This window comes from Ursus maritimus, unplaced genomic scaffold (assembly GCF_017311325.1).
Source record: "Ursus maritimus isolate PB19 unplaced genomic scaffold, ASM1731132v1 scaffold_25, whole genome shotgun sequence".
NCBI lineage: Eukaryota > Metazoa > Chordata > Mammalia > Carnivora > Ursidae > Ursus > Ursus maritimus.
Window position 1 is genome coordinate 12,110,859 of NW_024425008.1, and position 24,886 is coordinate 12,135,744.

The following is a 24,886-nucleotide window of genomic DNA, read 5'->3' on the forward strand; positions in this document are numbered from 1 at the left end:
TGGAGCCAACAACTGCAGTCAGAAAATGTGCTCAGGCTTGGGGAAAAAAACCAAAAAACGTATTTTTAATTATCGGTTTGAAGTATGTACTCTTTCCCTATAGACCAATTAAAACCCTAATCTGTCTTTGTTATTCTCAGACAATTCTGAGAAAATACTTGGTTTCTACTTTGTACCAATTTTCTTTCTCTGTTTTAGAAAATCAATTGGGATGATTTAGCTGCCAAAAAAGTGCCCGCGCCATTTAAGCCAGTCATCCGAGACGAACTAGATGTGAGTAACTTCGCAGAAGAGTTCACGGAGATGGACCCCACCTACTCCCCGGCGGCACTGCCCCAGAGCTCCGAGAGGCTGTTCCAGGTGATCTCCCAAGAGTGTGCTCACCGAGGCCCTGTGTGCGCTGGAAAAAAGGATTAATTTTCCCAGATGACAGTGTTCCGGGCATCTTAAAAAAAAGATTCCCTAATCTCTTCAAAATTATTAAATATAGAGATACTGCCCATTATTAACTGAAGCTTATGGTCTCTTAAATAGTAGATATTACTTATGTGTTTGTGTTTTCTATAAAGCAGTGCTGATTTTTTACTTGAAACTTTATTTCTGTTCAGGCTCTTTTATAGAAAAATACAATACTACTTTATTTTACCTCTATCCATATAAAATTTTCTTCAGCTCATAAAAAGCATTATCCGATTCTTTATCTTCAGTGAATTAGCTCAACTGCTTTCCAACTCCTGAAGATTTAGAAAAGATTTCATACTTAGAAAAAGATCTTCCTCAGATTTGCAGTACTCTGTTAAATGGCGTCAGAGCTCCCTTCTTGACCCCGTAAGTGTCCTGTTAGTATGGCTTGATCTGGTCACCTGGGCTGTGTCTCTGGACCTTGACGACACTAACGTCTAGCACATGGCTGGGCACAGAGTAGATGTTTTAAAAATGTTCTTCGAACTAGTGAACGTTCTAGTTTGAACAGATTAATCATCTATCACTATACATCTTTTGGTTCAATACATCATTCTGACATTTGATTTTATTTCTTTTCCAAAACTCTATTTAAAATGTTTAGTCTAAAGAAGTATAATGAGCCAAATAATTGCTAAATTAGAAACTAACTGTAGCCTTTGGAATAACAATAAACAAGAGCCCTTGGACCACTTTGTTTTATACCTTAAACTCTACCCTTTTTGAGAAGTTAGTTGTGTTTATAAGCCAACTTTTATCAACAATGGAAAAGAATTACAGCTGTGAGTCAGATATTGGGGGTGGTACAGGAAGGAAGGTTTTTCTCTTCCTTCTCCTACTGATCTTCCTATTTCTTATGTTCCATAAATGAGTGAAACCATATGATAATTGTCTTTCTTTGCTTGACTTACTTCACTTAAGGAAGGAAAGAATGAAGGGGGGGATTAACAGAAGGGGGAATGAACCAGGAGAGACTGTGGACTCTGGGAAACAAACTGAGGGCTTCAGAGGGGAGGAGGGTTGGGGATTAGGATAGGCGGGTGATGGGTATTAAGGAGGGCACGTATTGCATGGTGCACTGAGTGTTATACACAAACGATGAATCATGGAACATTGCATCAAAAACCAGGGATGTACTGTATGGTGACTAATATAACAAAATAAAAATTATTTAAAAAAAAAAAAAGGAAGGAAGGTTTTTCTGCCTTTAATTTTGAATTGGTCTAATTCTACCAGAAGATGGCATTATCTCCTTCTGAAAAGCATTTTTCTATTGATTTGAAATAACCTTGTATTTTAGATTACAAATAAAATAAAACTGTATTCATCTTAACACATTTGAGTGTTTTTCAGTCTTTTTTCTTGATTTTAGAAAAAAATTATTACAGTCGGGTCTGTGCTAACCTGGCAAATTGCAAATCCTCATTCTTTACTCTTCCTTTTCTTTTTTAGGGCTATTCCTTTGTCGCTCCTTCTATTCTGTTCAAGCGTAATGCAGCTGTCATAGACCCTCTTCAGTTTCACATGGGAGTTGAACGTCCTGGAGTGACAAATGTTGCCAGGAGTGCAATGATGAAGGTATAGATGTGGTTAATTAAATGACATAGTTATGATTTAAATACCAACACTAATTAACATTGTCAAGGCCGGTGAACGTGAGACTTACCATTTGACTAAGATGGAATTTTAGGAAATGAATAAGTGGAAAAAGCAATATTTGCCCTCGAGAATTAGTCACATCAATTTCAATGAACTCCTTTTTACAACGATAGGAAATGATGTATCTTAAAAAGTTATATAGATGAAAATAGAAATGAGCTAAAAGTAAGATGAATCTTAGAAGATTCTAAATGTATCCCATGCATATTTATTAACATAAATAATGTTCTTTGACTCTACAATGTTGTTTATCCCTCTGCATTCCTAGTATTTTCTTAAGTTAAATGATGTTGGTTTCTTATCAGGACTCCCCGTTCTATCAACACTATGACCTGGATCTGAAGGACAAGCCCCTGGGAGAAGGAAGTTTTTCAATTTGTCGAAAGTGCATACACAAAAAAAGTAACCAAGCGTTCGCAGTCAAAATAATCAGCAAGAGGTAGGACCGTGTCTGGCATTCTTTTGTGTGGATTCATCCTAGTCAATGAGTTCTGTAAATTAGGATTTTTATTTTAAAATCAATGCTTTCTTGTAAGGCTTTTCACCCATGGGTTTAGCCATTCAGCTCATTAGCTGATCCATTATCCCTCTGACTCTAATAGATGTTTGCTGGTAAAGTAATCCATTTGGGACATAAATCATAGGGTGACAGGCTTTCGAGGTTCCTGCGAGAACATTGTCTGTGGCAGTGGCAATGAGACGTGCTCGGCAGCTGTTGCCGTTCCTAATAGTTATAGGTTCAAAATACTTTTTTTTTTTTTCTGAAATGACTTAGCAATTTGCTGGTAGCTTTGAGAGCCAATTTGTCGTTTCGGTAACTCGTTATTACCTCCATGATTATGTATTCCTGTTACCAAAATGTCAGGCAAGTGAGGCATCCATTTCTTTGTAGGATTGGCTCTCTTCTGACTCAGAAATAATCATTGTCTCGGGAATAACGCATTACTTTTGCTGGTGGGTAGTATGACTCACTACTGTCACAGAGACCTCACTGTGATACTTTGACAGTTACATTCTGAATGCACTGTCAATAAACACAAAATTCAGGTTGGGACCATCCAGACGTAAGAACTTGGTGAAGAAAGGGGCGCCTGGGTGGCACAGCGGTTAAGCGTCTGCCTTCGGCTCAGGGCGTGATCCGGGCGTTATGGGATCGAGCCCCACATCAGGCTCCTCCGCTATGAGCCTGCTTCTTCCTCTCCCACTCCCCCTGCTTGTGTTCCCTCTCTCGCTGGCTGTCTCTCTCTCTGTCGAATAAATAAATAAAATGTTTAAAAAAAAAAAAAAAAGAACTTGGTGAAGAAGAGGTATTATGTGGAGGCTAACTGCTTTCATCTTGCAGGATGGAAGCCAATACTCAGAAAGAAATAACAGCTCTGAAGCTCTGTGAAGGGCACCCCAACATCGTGAAATTGCACGAAGTTTTTCACGATCAGGTATTTGACACGATTTTTCTGTGCATTCTGATTCATGTAGAGCGTTCTACTTTTTACCAGTCTTATTGGTGCTTCCGGGTCAGAGTCAGGGATGTGGAATATGACCCAGCCCCTAGAGAAGACAGAGAAGCTTCTTACCCTTCCCACAGACGGATGCATCCTTTCACGTCTGCTCTTCTCCCTCAGCAGTGGGCATATAGGACGTGGACGAAGGACAGAGGGACAGGAGCTGGTGGCGCTGTCATAGGCTGCCCTGTGCTTGTCACCTGTTCAGCTGTGGCCCACCGCAGCTTAATCACTGGTTAGTTCTCAGGAGTCCGTTAATTAGCGGCCTTCAACTTTCTTTTCACTTCCAGAATAAAATTTAGAGAGCTGTAAGCCTAATTAGTGCAAGCTCAAGAAGAGAGGCGAAGCGGAAGGGCGGAGGTGCTCCTCTCACCTTCCTCCAGATGCCATATTGCGCCCAGACCGCAGGCCAGCTCACGCTGCCCCCTCCTCTCTCAGTCCTGCTTTCAACAGGAGCCCAGCACAGAAGTATGGAACTCTGCACACGGGAGGAGTGCCACTGTGTCAGGTCCATGCCTCCTCCTCAGCCCCTCCACAGCCACCTTCTGAAAACTGCTCCATTACAGTTACCTTGCCCCCTGGGTCTGGGTGAGATGACATGGTCCTACTTGAGACAACATGCTAAAAGCACAAAAGCCAAACCCAATCCTGGGTGCGACTTACCCTAACTTTACCAAAGAAGAAACAGACTCAGAAGGGTCATGAGCCTTGTCCATGGTCACACCGCAAGGCCGTGAGCATCTAGTCGGGAAAACCTGGACTCCAGTCCGGGGCTGTCTCCATGGTGCTGCTGGAACACCATGTCCTGGGTAGGCCGTGGCCCAGTTCTCTGCCATACTGAAAGTTCCCAGGGTGCCGTGGCCAGCAGTGATACGTCTTAACTACAATAACCTTGCCCTTTATTATTGCATACCTCACGCAGGCCGGGTACCGTCCCGGATTCCGCACATGTTATTCAGTCCTTATAGTCACGCCCTGGGGTGAGAAAACAGAAACTCTCAGAAGTTAAATAACAGGGTCTCACAGTTCGTGAGTGGTAATGCTGGGCTCTGGACCAAGCAGTCCAACTTCAGAACTCTGCTGCCTTAGGGGTGGCAGAAACATGGAGTGAGCACCCCAAAATGACATTGTCATCTACGTGCTCTGTGGTTCGCATAGTCAGAAAAGGAATATCTTTGAAGCAAGGCCTTGGGGGAGCTGCTCTCCATGCTCCTCTGCTTGCCTCCATGTCGTTGAGCCACCCAAGTCCAGTAGAAGTAATGAGTCCCCCATCCACTGGAGGTGCTTAAAAAGAGCCTGGACAGTCTCCTGTTGAAGATGATTCACCTGATCAGTCAAGAGATTGGAGGATGACCTTTGACATCCCCCTCCGGTTTTGCGCTTGTGCCCAGCTACGTCCCAGCAGAGACATTCAGTCTCTTATGTTCAGGTAGATGTCATATCTCAGGAACTGGCTCCCTAATTTTGTACTTATGCCACAGGTTAAATTTCTTATTTGTTATTTTTATATGAAAGAGTTACTGAAGGGTGCCTGAATGGCTCAGTCGGTTAAGCGACCGACTCTTGGTTTCGGCTCAGGTCGTGATAGGGTCGTGAGATCGAGCCCCTTGTTGGGCTCCACACTGGGCATGGAGCCCCCTAAAGATTCTCTCTCCTCTTCCTCTGCCCCTCCCCCCATGCTCGCTCTCTCTCTCAAAAAAAAAAGTTACTGAATATAAGTTGTCTCATGATATAATCCTATATATACTAGTACAAATATATTAAAATATATTATCATTCTGCTGTTGACCCCTTGGGTGATTCTTTCCGTGTAGTGACAGTTGCCTCAGTCATCCCCAAGTGCACACAATCTGCTCTTCAGCTAATGGGTGAGATCGATGAGGGTGGGTCTTCAGCCTCGACGCCACAGCAGTGGAGTTCACGGAGTGTACCGCGATCTGTATTCACTTCCTCTTGCTCATGTAACAAATTACCACAGACCTAAGCAGTACCAATTTATAATCGTACAGTCTGGAGATGAGAAGTTCAAAATCAGTCTCCCTGGTGTAAAGTCCGGTGGCAGCAGGGGTGGTCCCTTCTGAAGACTCAAAGGGACAGTCCATTTGCTTGCCTTTTTTAGCTTCTGGAAACTGCTCGCATTTCTTGGCTTGTGACCCTTCTTTTTATCACTCCAGTCTCTTGTTTCCATAGTCCCCTCCCATACTGTTGGCTCTGATGGATAATTTAGACGNNCTCTTCCCATCTCAAGATCCTTAATCACATCTGCAGAGTCCCTTTACCATATCAGGGAACGTCCACAGGTTCTGGGGATTAGGATATGGTTGTCTTCCGAGGGCCATTGTCCAACTCTCTCATGTACATTTTCTCACTCTTAACCTATTTTATCAATAAGGGTCCCAAAGCTCATTAGAGGTTAAGTAGCATCTGCAGGGTCATAAATAAGTATAGAAGTGCCATTCCAATCCACGTTTGACTCTAAAACCTATCTGTTAAACCACTTAGAGGTATTGCCCTCCATTTTTTTAAAAAAACCTCACTGGCATATGCTTCTAGCAGACCTTCAACTTTGGCCGTATCCGTCGTATGTAGAAACTCAAATTAGCTTGATCTCTGGTAGCCTGGAAGCAATTCTCTTATTACAAACGGTCAGCTTTTAAAGTTTTCTCAGTATGTACAGGATAATCGCCTTTTTTATGAAGCTTTTTCTTTTTTTTTGGATTTTGCTACTTCAAAAGGAAACGTGTTTGTTGGATGACGTAATACATAGCACCTGAATCTGTTGATTGGATATCATTTTTTAAACTACATGTTTGTGTTCATTTGAGAGCTGATACAATTCCTTTGTTTTTTGATTGCTCCTATGTTATTTTCTTTATGGACATGTATACAAAGCATAGTGAATAAATAATTTTTAACTATTTAATTAAGATAATGCCATTGGTATCCAAAGCAGTTATTTAAAAAAAACGAAAACAAAAAACACCGCACTGAGTTTTGGTATTTGCCATGGATATTAACAAGGAACCCTGAAGCTACCCGCTGAGCTCTCACAGGAGGTTCAGAATGCCTTCATGAAACAATACCTTTTTTAAAAGATATATTTGCCATTCAGTGGGTGGGTCAGGCCTCCTGTGGGCAGTTGCCCATGCTCTGTCGTTAATCTTCTCTGTGATTTAAAGCAGACGATTTCACATTATTATCAGCACTAGGTCACACTTTAAAAAGAAAGGTATGTAAACTCGATAGAGAGAGTTGGAATGGAATTCAAATGAAAGAATTAGTCAAGGAAGGGTTATATAAAGACTTCACTGCAGCACTTGAAATTTTCCATGACCAAAATAGAATTCTAAAAAAGCCACGTTATCCTTCAATTCTTTCCTCTCCAGCATTAAGGCTTGCTGTTGATTATTTTAACAAGGGATTATCGAAATTTATTGGCGATCGTTAATAGTCCAGGAATGTTTCATCCGTAAATACACTTTTCTTCATGAAAGCCCTCTCCGCATTCTCCTTTTTTCCTTTCTAGCTGCACACGTTTCTGGTGATGGAACTTCTGAACGGGGGAGAGCTGTTTGAACGCATTAAGAAAAAGAAACACTTCAGTGAGACTGAAGCCAGTTACATCATGCGGAAGCTCGTTTCGGCCGTGAGCCACATGCACGATGTGGGTGTGGTGCACAGGGACCTGAAGCCCGAGGTATCAAGCGCCGCGCGCTCCCTCCTGTCACTCAGTCTAGCCTCAGTACCAGACACCCCCCACCACAGCCGGGTGGGCTTTTCTTGTTTCGTTGTTTAGGGCTTTCTGCTAAATAGATACTTGCAGAGATCCCGTTTCTTGGATTTTCTTTCTCTTCTATTTTAGTCTAAAATAAATTTGTCTTTTTTTTTTTTTTTTTTGCCAGCAGATCATCTTGAGGTTATATTTGTAAGTGTGAGAGCCTTTTATGGAAGAAATACTTTATGCAACAGTTGTGGGCTAAAAATAGCAATGGAAATTTTTGTAGCAGAAAATAATATCCTTTCTATATGTGTACCGTTTTAGAGGGGTTTTTTTTAATGATGTATTGCAGAAGCTTGTTTTTCATTTTTGTCATCAAATTGATTAGCTCATGAAACGGGATGTATATAATTCTGTTCTAAATATTTAAACATAAAGAATTGTCTTTGTTTAATTAGTTGTACCATCCTTATTTATGCTTCTATTTGCTCATGTATTATATTTTTAGAATTGTGTAGCAATGTGGAAGCAGCAGCTTTTTATATATTTCTTCTTTCAAAAGGTTAATAAAAAAGATTCTAGCTCCAGAATGTCCCTTTTTAGTATCAAAAATATGAAAATTCCCCCCTTTTAGGAAATCATCAAAATAATAATGAAAATTAAAAAACAAAACCCAATAATTTATAAAAGCATAACAATGACTCATCCTTTACCATATGCAAAATTATACATATTTCCTCTTTAAAATAGAACTTCATTTTTAATTACCATGTGATTATAATGCATTGTCAAATTTTTTAAAATAATAATTTATTTGGAGTTAATTTTTTGTGTTAAACCACAAAAGAATATGTCTCTAAAAGCACCATTTTTTGCCTGTTTAAATATCTCAAATCATTGGTAGGAAGAGGATGTTTTAAAAATGGAATTCTTTTTTTTTTTTTTTTTTAGATTTTATTTATTTGAGAGAGAGAGAGCACAAGCAGGTGGAGGGGCAGAGGGAGAGGGAGAAGCAGACTCCCCACTGAGCATGGAGCCCGATGCAGGGCTCAATCCCAGGACCCTGAGATCATGACCTGAGCCAAAGGCAGACACTTACCTGACGGAGCCACCCAGGTGCCCCTAAAAATGGAAATATGTGCATCCAAATATAATGGACCGATTCTAAAGCATATAAACTTCTTTCTGTGGACTTCCTATTGCTGTTTTTCATATTACTAGTAATTAGTCAAAAGTGCATTGTTTTATGAACTTGCAACTATGGTAGCTCCCCCTCTGCTTCCTTCATGTGAGTTCTCACTCTCCTACAGAACACCCACTGAAAATATGGTGCTCTGTACATCAGAGATTAGCGCTCTATTTTTAAATGTGAAAGCACACTACTTAAATGTTTTCTTGATAGACAAGGAACAAGCATGTAATTTTTTTAATTGAAAAGATCTGTTCCATGACTGTATAGAATTCATTTTCACATGTTTTATTCTTTGATAACTGGCCATCTGTCGTCCCATGAGTCTCAAATGAGGCAACTGTCCTCTCCAACAGAATTTAAATCTGCCTTCCTATTTTACTGATAAAAAAGATACTTATGTTGCTTAATTCTTCTTATTTGTTACAAACCTTTTCTTTCAAGTAATCATTTGAAATGAAGAACTGTCAGATTACCTAGGACATTCTACTACAGTTCTAGCCCTAAATCAAAATAGACTTTGGAGAAATGAAAATGTGCCTTTGCACTAACATCCTCATAATAAAATAACTTTCCCTTGGACTTTTAAATGGCAGAGTATATTATTTCCAGACAAAGGGTTAATTCCTTTCCCATTGATGTCATATTTTAAGATCTGGTTATATATCTTTGGGTTGATATTTATGTGGCCTTGGCTTTCTGCTTAGGCAAAATCCTAAATTCTAGGTGAGAAGCCGACAAATTTAGAAGCGGGCTAACATTCCTGGTGGGCTGCTTTGTACTTTTCAAACCGAACCCCATACTCTTGAAAGATTAAGAAAAACGTCATCAGATTAGTTTCAGGTGGGACTTGACAGGAGGCTGAAAGGCCGTTGCTGCCTGCCACTCCTGCGCATGCATGCCCAGCTCCGCCCGGAGAGGGAGTCTCCCTCGTTTCAAGAACTGCAGCTAAGGCAGTCGTCTGCCAGCCTAAAGACAGAAGAAACTGAAGTCATTTCCGAAGGCTGAGCAGGCTCGATGAAGCCAGGGGCCAGGGTGCTTCTCACGCCTACCTACGCAGCCCAGTGCTGGCCCTACAGAGGAGCTCGGGAGTCGTTGGCTGGGAGACTTCTCCCGAGCACAAGCGCGTGAACCCCAGCTCTGACTTAGTGGTGGTGAACCTTATATTCAGTCATATCCACATTTGAATTCCATCACAAATTCAGGATCCAGCATTGTAGATAGAACATTTAAGAAAACTTTGTAATATTTTTGCTTTTCTTTCCTCCCACTTTATTCATTTTTAACTTTTGAATGGAAAGTGTAGATTTTTCTTCTTGGTAGGAATGAAGCCTTCTGTGATGTCTTTTAATTTAGCTGGAATAATAGTAACAAAGCAAATGATGGTCCAGATCTGAGGAATAACTTAATAAACATAAAGACATAACAGGTTTTGTCAGGATGTCTGAAGACAATATAATCAGTCACTTACTGTGGGTACTAGCTTGATAGACTAATAAAAGTGATGGCCGTGCATCAGACAGTTAGCATTTATTCAACATGTGATAAACACAGAAACGACGCAGGAAAGCCTTAGTGACTGAGAAGGCTTGGCAGACGAGGGATGCGAGAGAACAGTGTTTTCTGAATAACTGAGGGATAATATCCATAAGCATCAAAAAATATTTAAGTATTAACTGTTTTGGAGAAAATATTTCTGAAATGTAATGTATGTCTTTACCATGTCTTCTTTCTTTTTTATTTTTTGAGGTTTTTTTGTTTTGTTTTTTAATTCAAGTAATCTCTACACCCAATGCGGGGCTTAAACTCACAATCCCAAGATTAAGAGTCACATGCTCTTCCAGCTGAGCCCGCCAGGCGCCCCTACCATGTCTTCTTTAACAGGAGAGACTAGAGACAGCGATTTTATTTATGACTTTACTTGATGGACAGATACTTACCAAAGCACCTACTATATGACTGCACCAGGTTTTGGGAATAGAGTCATAAATAAGGGGGACACCTAGTCCCTGCCGTTAGGGAATTATGGCCTAATGGGGGAAGAAGATGTTGAATTTCTAATACCAAGATGCTAAGTACCAGAAAGAAAAAGAAAATATGCTAGCAGAAAATAGGAAAAGTCCTAACTTCTGTTTGGTGGCACATTAGGGTGGTATCTTCAAACGAAGAGTAGGTGCACATGAGCCAGGTCGGAAGGGAGACTGATGGGGGAGGTAGAGGGCAAACAGCGTGAGAGAGAAAAATGTAGGCAAAGGCTCTTCTGACATGGGAAGAGGCGTGGTACAGTCGAAAAGTGTTTCACAAGACATTATAAAACTGAAATAATACCAAAAAGCGTCAGGCAGGGAACAACAGCATGCTGACACCCAGCTCCCAGACGCTCCCCATCAGACCTCTCTCCTCGTCTGAATCCAGTATCGGCGTGTAGACCGAGAGTGTTAAACAAATGGCGTCCCCAGGTCCTAGGACATTTTCATGAGAGACTAATTGAAGTGTTTGTATCTTGCAGAATTTATTGTTCACTGATGAAAATGACAATTTGGAAATTAAAGTAATCGATTTTGGGTTTGCACGCTTAAAGCCACCTGATAATCAGCCTCTCAAGACGCCCTGCTTCACCCTGCACTACGCGGCCCCCGAGCTCTTGAACCACAACGGCTACGACGAGTCCTGCGACCTCTGGAGCCTGGGCGTCATTTTGGTGAGTTCATTTCCCTGGGGCCATTGAACCCGGTCAGTTTCCAGATTGCCTCTTACCTGTCTCGCTCTCTGCTGTTTTTCTTCAAGTTTGGGGAAAATTGGAAGATTCGTTTCTTTTCTGTACCACCAATGAAAGCTCTGACCCAAGACTACTTCCCTTTTTCAAAATTTACATTGGAGACAATATAGGAGATTTTATTTTGGTTTATTTTGAAATATTGAAGGCAGTATGTTTTATGTGCATAGGAGTTTATATTTTTTTAGAAGAAGCAAAAGTATATTTTTGAAAGATATGTTTTATTTTGGTTTATTTTGAAATATTGGAGGCACTGCATTTTATGTGCATAAGAGTTTATATGGTGGTTTTTTTAAATAAAAGAAGCAATAGTATATTTTCAAAAGGTAGTCATATTGGATAAAATGTGAAAATAGCAAAGAGACTTATTGATAGGAAAACATTAAAAATGCATTCTGTGAGGTTTTCAGACTAAAAATGTAATTAAGGAAGATAATTTAGGATAAATTAACAAATTAATAGAGAAAGCGAGAAATATTTATAGTAACTTATAGTAATCATGATAAGCATGCCTTTCACAAAATGTCCTTGGCTGCCATGATCAGAAGCAGAACATTAAGCTAGAAAAATCTTGGCATGTTTCTTCTCAAAATAGCTTGACTTTTTCTGCATGTAATTTGTAATGCATAATCTTTGGGAGAAAATTTCAGACAAATACAGAAAGATTTAAGGAACAGTGAAATCACTCATAATCGCATTGCGTGGAGATGATGTGCGCGAGCTCCCCCACTCCTAACACCCCCCCCTTCCGCCATCATGTTATGTGTGTTTTCTGTCAGCTATGTGGGTTTTTTAACAAATGAGATTATATTACACATGTGGTTTGAGCCTCCAGAGTTCATTTAACCACTTCTATACTAATGAGCAGTTAGTGTTTTCCAGTTTTCACTAATTATAAACTATGCAAATGAAAATTTTTTTACATATGTGGCTGCATTTGTCTCATTATTTCCTTGGAATAGACTCCTACGAGAAGGGCGTGCACATCTTTATTTTGACACATATGCCTGGATTTCCTTCTAGAAGGTTTAACAGATCATGTTCTCGTCAACTGTATGCGAGTACATCAGACACTATCGATTTCAATCTTAAATTATTTCCTGCTGTTGTTATAATTTACATACATTTCTTTGATGACTATTCAGTTTTGAGCATCTTTTCGTGTATTTGGACATTTGTATTTTCTTTTTTATGAATTGCTGTTTATGAGCTTTGCCCATTTTCCTGTGGGGAAATTTTTCTTATTTTAAAGCTCTGTGAAGGATTTTAATCCTTTGCCATTGATATTGAAGATATTTTTTCTGATTTGGTCCTTTGTTTGAAAACTTTGTTTATCATAATATGGGATTTTCTTTGGGGTTTTAGTGGGGTTTAAATGGAGAATTTTTTTATTTCAATGTAGTAAGATGTCAGTCTTTTCCTTTATGATATGTGGTTTTGATGTCAGATTGTCTCTCCACCCCTACCCCAAACCAAGATTATAAAAACATTCTCCTAAATTTTCCTCTAGAATTATATTTTATTTTTATACTTAAATCTGCACTCCATCTGGGATTTATTTTGGTGTCAGCGTGTTTTCCCCCAGTGGCTAGCCAGTTGTCCCTACACAATGGTTCTTCTTTTTATTTTTAAGTTTTATACGGCTTTCATTTCAGCAATTTTAAGTCATCATTTATAATTTTCAAACTAAAATTAAATATTTATAAATAAGATCTTTTAAATAAAAGTAAACAACTAACTTCTATAGATTTGAGAGTTTCATTTATAAACCTCTAACATTTTCATTAGCATTCTCCTAAAAAATTAGCCTAAAAAAAATGGAGCTTTCCAATTTTAGTAATCATATAAAATTACCCCTCGTAAAAGAGCCTTTACTTTAAATATAGGTCAGTTATAATCATCATCCTCTTTAAGGTTTTAAAAGACAGTCTTAGACACGCGGACAGGTATTTTCGAGGTTCCTAATGCCGTATCTATGGAAATAACTTTGTGTAATGGCATGGATACGGAAGCCAGGCTTCTCTCTCGATCCACTTGTCAAGTTGTTAAGACAAGTAAGGGACAAAGAACAGCTTAAGTGATAACACAGTAGTACAGTCACAATATCTAGACTGTGGGCAGTTCTACAAGGCAAATAACCTGGTTTCTCCTGTGAGAAAAAAGGTAGCCCGAGAGCGTATAGACTAACAGACGCTTATGAAACAATATACACACTTACTTGAAGTCTGATTCAAGCAAATTCTAATTTCAATTCTATTTATTAAATTCAAACTCTAAGTCATACAGATGTAATTACAATAGATACATACAATGTATGTGACACAGTTGGAGAAATCTGAATATTGATTGGATACTGAATGATCTAAAGGAATGATTGCTAATTTCTTAAAGGTGTGATCATGGTGTTGTGGTTGTGATTTTTAAAAATCTTTGCCTTTTAGAGATACACAATGAAATACAGACGAAGAACGAAGTTAGCACATGCATTGAGCTGTCAAAAAAAAAAAAAACCAGAGTGCTTTGCAAATCTTTCCACATGCATGAATGCATACCTCCGGAAGTTCTAGATACAAAGCCTCAGTTATTCCATAGCAAGCACCAAGTTTATTTGGAGTCTCCTGATTTGCCTTAGAAATCTCTGGCCTTTTGGGGCACCTGGCTGGCTCAGTCGGTGGAGCATGCAGCTCTTGATCTCAGAGTTGTGAGTTCAAGCCCCACTTTGCGTGTTGCGATTACTTAAAAATAAAATCTTAAAAAAAAAAGACAGGAAATCTGTGGCCTTCTTGTGGGTTGTATCTAATAAACATGAATGTGGCTATTTTAATAAGAAAATAATTTACATCACCGCCGTTGAGTAAAACAAACACTCCAGGAGGCTGCGTCACGTAGTCTCATGTGGCTTGACTACACCCCCGTTGGCCTCGTGGATACGTGGTCCCTGTCAGAAACCTACAGGACTTTAACTAAAATAGAGCTTACGCAGTGTCTAGCTTGGTGCCGCTGTAACAAAATGCCGCCGCTTAGGCAGCTTGAACAACAGAAATGTATTTTCGCACAGACTAGAGGCTGGGAAGTCCAATACCAAGATGCCAGCAGTGTTGGCGTCTGGTGAGGATTTTCCCCTTGGGTTGTAAACAGCCACTGCTCTCTGTACCCTCACATGGCCTTTCCTCAGTGAGTGTGCTTGGAGAGAGAATGTGAGTGAGCAAGCTCTCTGCTGTTTCTGTTTATAAGGACACTAATCCCATTGGATGAGGACCCCGCCCTTAGGACTGCATGTAATTTTAATTACCTCCGTGAAGGCCCTGTCTCTAACTATAGTCACATTGGGGGTTGGGTCTTCAACATAGGAATTTTTTTTAAGATTTATTTATTTGTTTGAGAGAGAGAGACTGTTGAATGCGCGCTTGTGAGCAGGCGGAGGGACAGAAGAAGAGAAAGAGAATCTCAAGCAGACTCCTCACTGAGGGAACCTGAAGCAGGGCTCGATCTCATGGCCCAGAGATCATGACCTGAGCCTAAATCCAGAGTCAGACACTTAACTAACCGAGCCACCCAAGTGCCCCAACATAAGAATTTTGGAGGCATGTAAGCATTCAGTCCCTAATGCAAAGTATTTATGTAGGATAGGATTATATGCCACCCAACGGGTATATAGAATTCCACTTAAAACATAATTCTTCCAAGTGTTTTATTTAGGAGAATACTTTCTTATTTTACTTTTTTCTCAAAATTTTATTTTGGAAATTTCAGACCTCGAAAAAATTTGAGAGAATAATACTGCGAACATCTGGCATTTTGCCACATTTCCTTTTTCTTCCTCTTGAATTCTGTCTTGTGTGCACACTCTCCGTGTGTGTGTGTGTGTGTGTGTGTGTGTGTGTGTGTGTGGGTAGGTACATACATACATATGGTCACACACATAGAGCTATATCTTTATGTATGTAAGTACTTGTTTGCCACACCATTTGCAAACAATTTGCAGGCACAAAATTATTATTATTTTTTAAAGATTTTATTTATTTGACAGAGAGAGACAGTGAGAGAGGGAACACAAGCAAAGGGAGTGTGAGAGGGAGAAGCAGGCTTTCCACCGAGCAGGGAGCCCAATGCAGGGCTCGATTCCAGGACCCTGGGACCATGACCTGAGGCGAAGGCAGACACTTAACAGCTGAGCCACCCAGGTGCCCCACAAAATTATTTTTAACACAAGTTGATTCCTGGGTAATCAATTAAAATTGTAAGATCTTGGAGTTAAGAGGAGCCTAAAGTTTGTCTATTTCTACCTCTTCTAGAGCAGGGATCTTTTCTACAAGGTCCCTGATCACCAGTCTCCTTTAATTACTTAAAAAGATGGAGAATTTTTCTACCCAACAGCCTGTTGCATTATTACATATCAGAAAGCAAGAAAACTGTATTTATAAACGTTACTTTCTTATATTTAGCTACATTCACATCCTTTAGGAAGTAGGGTAGGATTAAGAAGTGGAATATATTTTGGAAAACTGTTTGGCAGTATCTCCTGAACATACACAGACCAAATGACCCAGCAGTTCATCCTCAGGATCTTTAGTATGTTTCAAAATGCCCCACACTGGAAACAAATCAGGTGCTCATCAACAATAGAAAGATATTTTATAAGTTGGCCATGTACCCTTAAAATCTAGATATTGGAGGAGAGGGTGCCTAGGTGGCTCAGTCAGTTAAGCATCTGACTCTTGATTTTGGCTCTGGTCATGATCTTAGGGTCGTGAGATCAAGCCCTGTGTAGGGCTCTGTGCTGGCCATGGAGCCTGCCTAAGATCCCCCCCACCCCAAAGAGTTGCAGTGTCTCTCCCTCCCTCTCTCTGATGCTAAAAAAAGAATCTAGATATGCGCAACCCAGCACCAGTGGATCAGCTGATGGTTTGATACAATCCTCGAGGACAGAGCTCCAACCCCCCAGGGTATTGTCCTGAGCAGGTGCCTTCACTGAGGTTTTCATGTTCTAATAGACCATCCATCAAGCAGTCCCAATTTCCTTTTCCTCTGTCAGTTGGTCATCGGGAACCTGTCCTCAGTGAGGCCATTGGCTTGAGTTAAGGAAGAACTGTTGATACAACAGAGATAGGTAACATACAGCCATGGCTGTAACCTACTCCTGCCTTCTGGACCTCCTAGGACTGTTCTGAGAGTGCCGTGTCCATAGTACATCAGGTCACTGCTGCGACTTTATGAGTCAGAACAACTGCTGGTCCTAGAACATGAGGCACTGCTCTTGGTGTCCCCTCTGTGGGCACACATGGTCTGCTAGGAGCCAGTAGTGTCCAGGAGCTGTTTTTCAGAGAGTAGTTCTCTGCCACAGAAGGCAAGAACCCCACCCCAGATTCCTTCACGTCTGCTCTGTGACTCTCCTCGTGCACTGGCCAGAGACTCTGCACAGCATGCTCACCTTTCACAGATAAACCTCTAGCCCAGTCAAGTCAGCAAGATCCTATGGCCTCGGTAGGAGGATGGCTTGTGTTACAGCTGGGACCTGCTGCAGAGCCCTCTTGACTCCAGGCCCCACTTGAAACTGGTAGCCTCCCCAGTCACTTGATGAACGGATTGGAGCAGTGTTCTCAAGAAGAGCAGTAGATGACATCATCAAAATCCAAAGAAGCCCACTAAGCCGTATGCCTCTTTCTTGATGGTACCCGTCTTTCAGGGACAAGTCTCTGTGCCCCTAATGGTGGGGGCTCTAAAACCTCTACCAGTGTGACAGTCCCCTGAATGTCTGTCCAGTCTCTCTCCCACCCTCTGGCATTCGGGTGCTTAGAAGGCGTTTAGGTTACTACTAGTTCCTGCTCACCGGGTCTCCCTTCATGAAGACGTCACTACGGAGAGCCAGCATGGGGTTCTTGAGAATGTCAAGATGATCAGGGTCGTCCTCACAGACCGTATTGTAACAGAGCCGGAGAGTTCGCACAGCTCTCAGACAAGACAGGAATGCTGTCCTCGCCATGTAAAGACGTACTGCTTTGATCTTTCCTATTGATAGAAATCAAGAAGGATCTGTTGGCTAGATCAACAGGTGCTTGTCAATGCCAGCACCATATTGACTTGTATCACATTCAGCATGGCAGCTGATCCTGGCTGGTCCATTCTAGCCAGGGCCAGCAGTTCCTTTGGTACGGACACTGTTCCTGTTCTCCTCAATTCTTCCTCCTCAGGGACCCCACTCCTTAATGTAGTTGTGTATTAGCTTTTGCTTTCGACTCTGCTGTCTGGGGAACCTGGGCTGAGATAGTTGGTGCCAGCAATGATCTAGAAAGTGGACCTTTAAGAAGGGACTTTAAAGTTGTGTGACTCACTGTTCTGATTCCCCCACTTGCCATCAGGAATGGGGTCCCTACTGCCTTCCAACCAGAGAAAGAGGAGGAAGGGAAAACAGTGAAGTTGGGTGTACTACTGAGCTGCCTGCTGCTCTTACCAAATGCAGTGGGTTGCTCGATCCCGTTACATTTATTATAAAGACGAAGAAATAGTCTAAGAGAGCTTAACTAATTTGCCTAAGCTAGTAACGAAACGGCTAACTAAACAGAAAATAGAAGCTAGTAAGTAAAAAAGCAGGAAGCCAGGTCTGTCTGACTCAAAAGCCCATGTTCCCCTCCTGCCATGGAGTAACGATGGCAGATGGCCGAGGTCCTAGTCACACATCCTGGAAAGTTACACCACGGGGGCGGGGAGCCTTTGCCAGCTGAAAAGAAGATGGCCTTCTAAGGAGAATGAGTAGCTGGAGCACCGTCAGGGAAGCCGAGGAACTGTTGGTGCGGAACATGGGGTGGGACTCTGGGCCTCACAGGCTGAGGTGGGCGGGCAGGCGAGGTCGGAGCCTGGAAGGTGCCAGCAAGGTGCCAGGGCAGGGTCGGGAAGTCAATGCCGTCGTCTGAGGAAGGAGACCTCGGGGGGAAAAGGGTAGGCTGCATGAACATCATGCGTGAAGGGTAAAGGAGAGAAGATTTAGGGAGGTTTTTATTTTCTTAAATTGTGTTGTCATGGTTCTTCAGGCATCTTCACATTTCCCTCCTTAGAACAACTGTCTTCACGTCAGGTTGTTCCAAGTCAGTAACTGAGGTGTCTTCTCCTTGGCATCTTCGATTTTCAAACTCTCCATCCTGGCGAGCAGAGCTTTTATTCTCTCAGGCAGAAAGTCCAGATTCACCCAGAGCCTCCTGGTCTCTGGTCACCTCAGAGGAGCCAGGTTTCTTCTCCTGTCTTTCTGGGGCTCATCCCTCTGTGCTCTGTCCTCCTCACCCAGGGTTTGTGGACTGCCCACCTAATTGTGCCTCCTGCTTTCCCCTTTTAATGTCCTTTTTGTTGTCCTGTCTGGGCACGTCCATCTTTCCTGAGAGCCAGTGTGTGAGAGCGGCGTCACCATCTTGCCGTCACGAGGCTGAGCCTGCTCGTCAGACACATGGCCAGAAAAGAGAAACGCAGAGTCCTTCCAGGTCGCTGGGACTTCTCCGTGGGCACACACCTCCTCCTGAGGCCTGGGCTTGAAACAGAGATCCTCCTTTTTGTGTCCCTTCATGAATAACCGCCGTGGTGAGCCGGTTCCTGCTGACAGCACCACCATGTCCTCAGTGTGCGGTGCTTCTGTGGGGTCTGTGCTAAGACACTGTCGCTTCACTCCACTGTTCATGGCCGTCTGTCACCTCCGCAAGCCTCTAAGTCTCTCAGCAAGCAGAGAGAAAACCTTCCAAGAAGTTTCAAGTTTAAATTCAGTCTCTGCTGCAAAGACAAGCCTTACTTAGCTTTTCAGTTTTTCTATTGACTTTTTAAAGGGCAAAACCCTTAAACATGAATTTTCAAACACATGGCTTCAGTGAAAACAGGTGGTTGCAGAGAATTCATTCTATTTAACGCAACGAGAAAAATAAAAGTGGTAATTACAACCAGAATTGGAAGGCCTAAATTAAAAATGCTTGCAGCCCTTAACCACGATTAATGTCCTAAGGAAAAGATATGTGGAACTGAATAGAAAAAAAAAAAAAAAAGGTATTGAGAGGTTCTGCTGTCTCTCAACTTTCTGTTAACATTAGTATGATCTTTTCTGAAGTAATTGGAGTATCCTTGTTTTGTTCTTCTTGCTCTTTAAATTTTGATCTAATAAGCTGTCTCACTTTATTTACCAGGCTTTGAAATGCGTTTGTTGCTTCAGGGATAGAGTCCATGTAATCTTTTAAACCCAATAATGCCAGCTGTGGTATTTGGTAAATGATGCTGACACAGTTAGTAATGAAGTGACTAGCATGGCTTTGACAATGACTTTGGTAGACATTCTCTTTGTTCCTTTTTTGTCCTTGATAGTATACAATGTTGTCGGGGCAAGTTCCATTCCAGTCTCATGACAAAAGTTTGACATGTACCAGTGCGGTGGAAATCATGAAGAAAATTAAAAAGGGAGATTTCTCCTTTGAAGGAGAAGCCTGGAAGAATGTATCCCAAGAAGCTAAAGATTTGATCCAAGGTCAGACTCTAATGACATTTTACACTGCGTATGATGTGTAGGTGATTGACGTGGAATCCTGCCCATTCGCATATATTTGTTGATTACTCAAGGAACTCACGTGTGTTCTAGAAGGTTTCCATGTTATTCAACTGAGTCTTCCTTTTTTCTTACCGGAACACTGTCCCTTAGTAATCTTATCCACATCTGCAGGGTCCACAGCATCTCAATCTAACACCCCCTAGTGAACTGACACTAATAACAGACAGGTCAAGGCAGAAGCAGTGAGACGAGCTGAAAGGGTGGGGGGGGCTCTTAGGAGAGAGGACGGCAGGAACTGAGGGCGGCCACGTGAATGGGGACGAGCGGGTGGTGAGGACGGATGCTGAACTGCAGGACTGGGTGGCTGTCTGTGGAAGGCGAGGAAGGTGGGGGGTGGATGGTGTCACCCATTCTGGCTGCCTGGCAGTGCAAGAGCGGGAGGGGAGGCATATTTTGGGGGAAAGGATAGTAAAATAGTGTCAGTTCACTATGGAGGTGTTAGACACCATTATCAATAGCAGAGCGACCTTCCTCATATCAGGTGTGATCATGCCTCTCTCCTGCTAAAAATCCTTCCGAGACTCCCCGTTCGTTAGCTTCCGGTCAGACTCCCGGATGGGAGCCTTTGAACTCCGGAGCCCTTCAGGACCTGGCCCTGCCTGCCCATGCCTCTGGTTACCCTCATGCTGCCTCTGAATTCTTCAGATGTGCCAGAGCTCAGATTCCTGCGTGACTTCACGCTCGCTGTTTCTAATCCCTGGGGCACCCCCTCATCCCCCAGAACTCATCTTCTGGAAGCTTCCAGGGTGTCCACACTGCTGTCAGAGCCCTCCCCTCGGGTCTCCGACACGCTGTGCATGGGGATGTTGCTATTGTGCTTGTCCCCTGACACTGTCACAGTCGGTTTTCGTCTGTGTCTCTCCTCACAGCGCCCCTTTGGGTCTCCATCTCCATATCTCGAGCGCCTTACTGCGCTCGCTGCCTTGTACAAGGTGTTTGTGCATGAGTGAGTACATCTCGGTTCTCTCTGTCAGGTGGAGCTTCCCAGTCGCCAGTGGGAGTCCTTGTTTTGGGTGCCAGTGTCCTCCTGATTGAGAAGCGAGTTAGCCTACCGTAGACTAGGCTATTGTGGGCCTTGGCATTAGCATTCGGGATTTATTAGGGGATTGAAATGTATGTGAAAATGTAATGACCTTTGTAGGAGGTTGAAGCTTTATTGAAACCATTGTGTCACATAAACCTAATTGGGATGTATGTTTGAAACAAATCATAAAATAAAAATATTTTAATTATTCCCATAGGACTCCTCACAGTCGACCCAAATAAAAGACTTAAAATGTCAGGCTTGAGATACAACGAATGGCTTCAAGATGGCAGTCAGCTGTCCTCCAATCCTCTGATGACTCCGGACATTCTAGGTTCTTCGGGAGCTGCCGTGCAAACCTGTGTGAAAGCAACCTTCCACGTAAGGCCCTGCGCTCCGCACACGGCGGGCGGGTTTGAAAAGGAATCAGATGTGTTTACTCCTTAACCTCTGAGACACACTCTTAATTAGTAGTACATTTAAAAGAATGTGTTATTTTCATTCTAGGTATGTTTTTATAAATCCCTCCATGATATAACACGTTTATTAACAGAAAGTATGTGGGGGACCTGAGTCACTGCTAACCCACAAAATACTTGTTTGACATTTCAGATGTGTTTGTGAGATGAGGCAGTGGTTTGATATTTGAAGAGCTGAAAATTTTCAGTAGCTAATGAAAACTATGCATGATATTGGAACTTTTATCTCTCAAATAGGCCAAATCAGTTTCTTTAAAAACCGTAGCTAAACATTAGGAACTAAGGCACATGTGAAAAGTCTGTTCGTTCACTCGGCCGCCATTTATGCATAACATCCTAGAAACTGAGGGATAGGGAATAAGAGCGCGTGCATTTGTGCCAAGCAGATGCAAATGCTTTAAGAGAATTGTATAAGGAATAGATGAGTTAGGGAGAAGTAAATTACCTCTGAAGGATTATCTTGAGAGAGGAAAAGGGACAGCATTTCTTCTTTAGCTGCAGAAAGGGATTAAAAATTAATGAGCTAGGATATGTTGAGGTGTGAAGGGATTAACTGCGAGAGTTTGTACAGATGATCCCCGACTTCCCAGTGACACTTGATGCAAAGCTATCAAGAGTAACCCCAGGGACACCCAAACTTGAGGCTCAGAGAGGTGGGGACAGGCCGCTGTGAGGAGAAAGCCAGCCTGAGCGGGCGGAGCTGAGCCTCTCTGTGCAGGTGAAGTATCCGAGATACACCCCAACTGCCCCGACCTGGAAGTGGAGAGGAGGGCCCATCGCGGATCCAGTCTGCTCTGTATGGGGATGTTGTGGTCAGCATTTTAAATCTCAGACCCAGAACTAGTAAAAGTAATGGGGGCTGAGAGGTTCGTGGTTTTTATGGAAAGGTAGCACTAACTTCTTCAAAAGATTTATGAGAATCCTAACCCCTGAACAGCCTGGCCGGTTTGATTTAAGCAGAGCCCTTGAGACTCTTCCCCGTGAGCTTCTGTACCCTGTCTGGAGGTTTGCAAATGATTTTTTCAGGACCTTGCTCCCAGAGCAACTTGGAGCTGTGGTTGCTGACCGGAAGTTGTCTTCTGCCAGAAGTCCTAGCTGGCAAGAAAACTTCAATCCCTTGACCTTCACAGGGGCTCCCTTTCTTTCTCCGCTAGGCCTTTAACAAATACAAGAGAGAGGGGTTTTGCCTTCAGAATGTCGACAAGGCCCCTTTGGCGAAGAGACGGAAAATGAAGAAGACCAGCACGAGCACAGAGACGCGCAGCAGCTCTAGCGAAAGTTCTCACTCGTCCTCCTCTCACTCCCACGGGAAAACCACGCCCACGAAGACCCTGCAGCCCAGCAACCCCGCGGACCCCGGCAACCCAGACACGCTCTTCCAGTTCTCGGACTGAGTGGCGCGGGGACGGTAGGAGTGTCACCGATGACGACCCATCGCACCTTGAATGCCCTCAGCATGTGCCTGAGGTGATGTCTTACGCTTTTACAACCATGTCCTGTTGGTCTTTTTGGAATCTGCCTCTTAGGGAATTTTTTTCAGGAAAACCCAGTTGGTTATCCTTGTCCAAAAGCACTGGACAGCGAATGTTACTGTGAACAGAGCACCTGCTATACTGTTTAGCGACCTAGCACGATGCCAGCAGACTGTTCTGGAAAGAGCAAAGGTGTCTATCTGTAAATCTAATTAGGGACTGGTTAGGTTTGAGCTGCTTACAGAGTGAGTCGTGGGTTTTCCAGAGCTCTGCCGGCAAGAGTCACTCATCCTGTGATGATGGCACCTTTTGCTTTGCCTTGTGGACAGCGTAGGTTTTTGAGATTTGCACCCCTCGAACAGGGATCGATCAGAGAAAACGGTCTGAGGGTTTTCAAAATGATTCTGTAGTGAATTGTATGTGTGGCGTACACTTATTTCTTGAGAGAGGATTTTAACTTATTGTCTTTATTTTATGGTTACTTATGATGGTAACCTGTTATTATTAATCTTTTTCTAAAAAGTAAAAAAAAAAAAAAGTACAGGAACTTAAGGTCCCACGCTCTGTACTCGGGATCCGTCTGAGATGCATGCTAAGCTACGTATGTTTTTAATTTTGCACTGCTCTTTCCTGGCGATTTGTTTTCATGGTTATTGCAAACTATTAAGGTACAGGTCTCTTTTAAGTAATATTGCACTTTATAAGAGACTACGAATAAAGCAAACTGTTTTATAAAGTGCACTGTTTAAAGCATATGTACTGCATTTTTGCCAGTTTTTCCATGATCCACTTTAAATTTGTCCTCACATCCCCCTTTCTACCTTGTCTGCGCAAGTGGAACGGGCGCAATCGCTAGCCACGTGGGCACCGACGAAGATCCGAAGGGCAAGTCTGCGAAACACTGTGCTTCCCTCGCACACTGTGCTGCGCTGCAGCAAGGCCCCTCCTGTGGCCGGACGTTCTGTACATAGTATTTTAGAATCATGACTATGACTTGTCTCGGAATCTTTCTGTTCAATTTTAAATCCAGAAAGCATATTTTATAAACTTATGCAGAGCACTTTTATTGCTCCAAAGTTCTGAATTCCTACAGGAAACAAGTGCTATGTGGTGAAGACATTTCACTGAAAGATTGCTGCATTTTCAGGCACAGTTAATTCATTCCCTATGCAAAAAAAAGAAGTGATAGGATTTGTATGTTGTATTTTCTTTTCAAGCCATCACACGAAATGTCAGGACTGAGAAAAGTGATCTTTGCTATGTTTACAAGAATCATGCTTAAAAAGATAATGCCCGACCTGTTTATTTTATAATTTTTGTTAATGATAACCTCTTGAGCATTGGTTTGGAATTGGGGCATGATATTTATTTATTCCTTTCTTGAGATAATAGCAGCATTAATTTCAACTAGTTATGAATACTAAAAATATTGCGCTCTATGTAATAGTATATTTATTACTAAATCAATGTATATATTAATAGCACAGGCAAAAAATGGCAAATATTAAAATATTTTCAAAATATTGTATTATTCTGTTCACATTTTTGTCCACAGGGGTTATCGGAAGTAACTTTTTTATACTTTTCAGTGGCCGAGATGGCTCTATAATTCTCACGAGTCAGTGAAAGTTTTGTACCCCTAGCTTTCAGCCTTTCCTGGTAATGATGAGAAATCTTTACATGAATTATTACAACCTATAGCAAATTCACAGAATGTGATTCCATCCAGGCACAGCATTACAATAACCAAGAAAATGTCCACTTATATCTACAGTTATGTTGAATAGATTTGGAAACATCTAAGTCAACTCTTCAGGTCATTTTTTAAACTGTGCATCCTGGTAAGAAATACTAGTTATAAAGTATAAACTAAAGGGACTTTGTTGCTAATGGCAAATGATCCAGAAAAATAGTTGGTGTACCCTAAGGACCAATGATGTCATTGACTCCCAGAGAGTGAAATTGAGGGGTTTCCTTTTCGTTTGTTCTTCTTTTTTTTTTTTTTTTTTTTTTTAAGATTTTATTTATTTATG

At 42.0% G+C, this 24,886-nt stretch overlaps 1 protein-coding gene across 2 annotated transcripts in view; it reads left to right on the forward strand.

Moving 5' to 3' along the window:
• The window catches only part of RPS6KA5 (ribosomal protein S6 kinase A5), a 178,833-nt gene extending 154,457 nt beyond the window's left edge, over positions 1-24,376 (forward strand). The window contains exons 9-17 of one of the 2 annotated variants that reach the window (XM_040641535.1): positions 199-360; positions 1,915-2,040; positions 2,427-2,560; positions 3,464-3,557; positions 7,150-7,320; positions 11,040-11,231; positions 19,638-19,797; positions 21,120-21,283; positions 22,536-24,376. In XM_040641535.1, coding sequence (XP_040497469.1) covers positions 199-360; positions 1,915-2,040; positions 2,427-2,560; positions 3,464-3,557; positions 7,150-7,320; positions 11,040-11,231; positions 19,638-19,797; positions 21,120-21,283; positions 22,536-22,775 — 1,443 coding nt within the window. In that variant the 3' untranslated portion in view covers positions 22,776-24,376. Of the gene's footprint in view, positions 1-198; positions 361-1,914; positions 2,041-2,426; positions 2,561-3,463; positions 3,558-7,149; positions 7,321-11,039; positions 11,232-13,747; positions 15,862-19,637; positions 19,798-21,119; positions 21,284-22,535 lie in introns of those variants that run through there. The other variant, XM_040641536.1, reaches the window with a different exon arrangement.
• Positions 24,377-24,886: the final 510 nt, after the last annotated feature.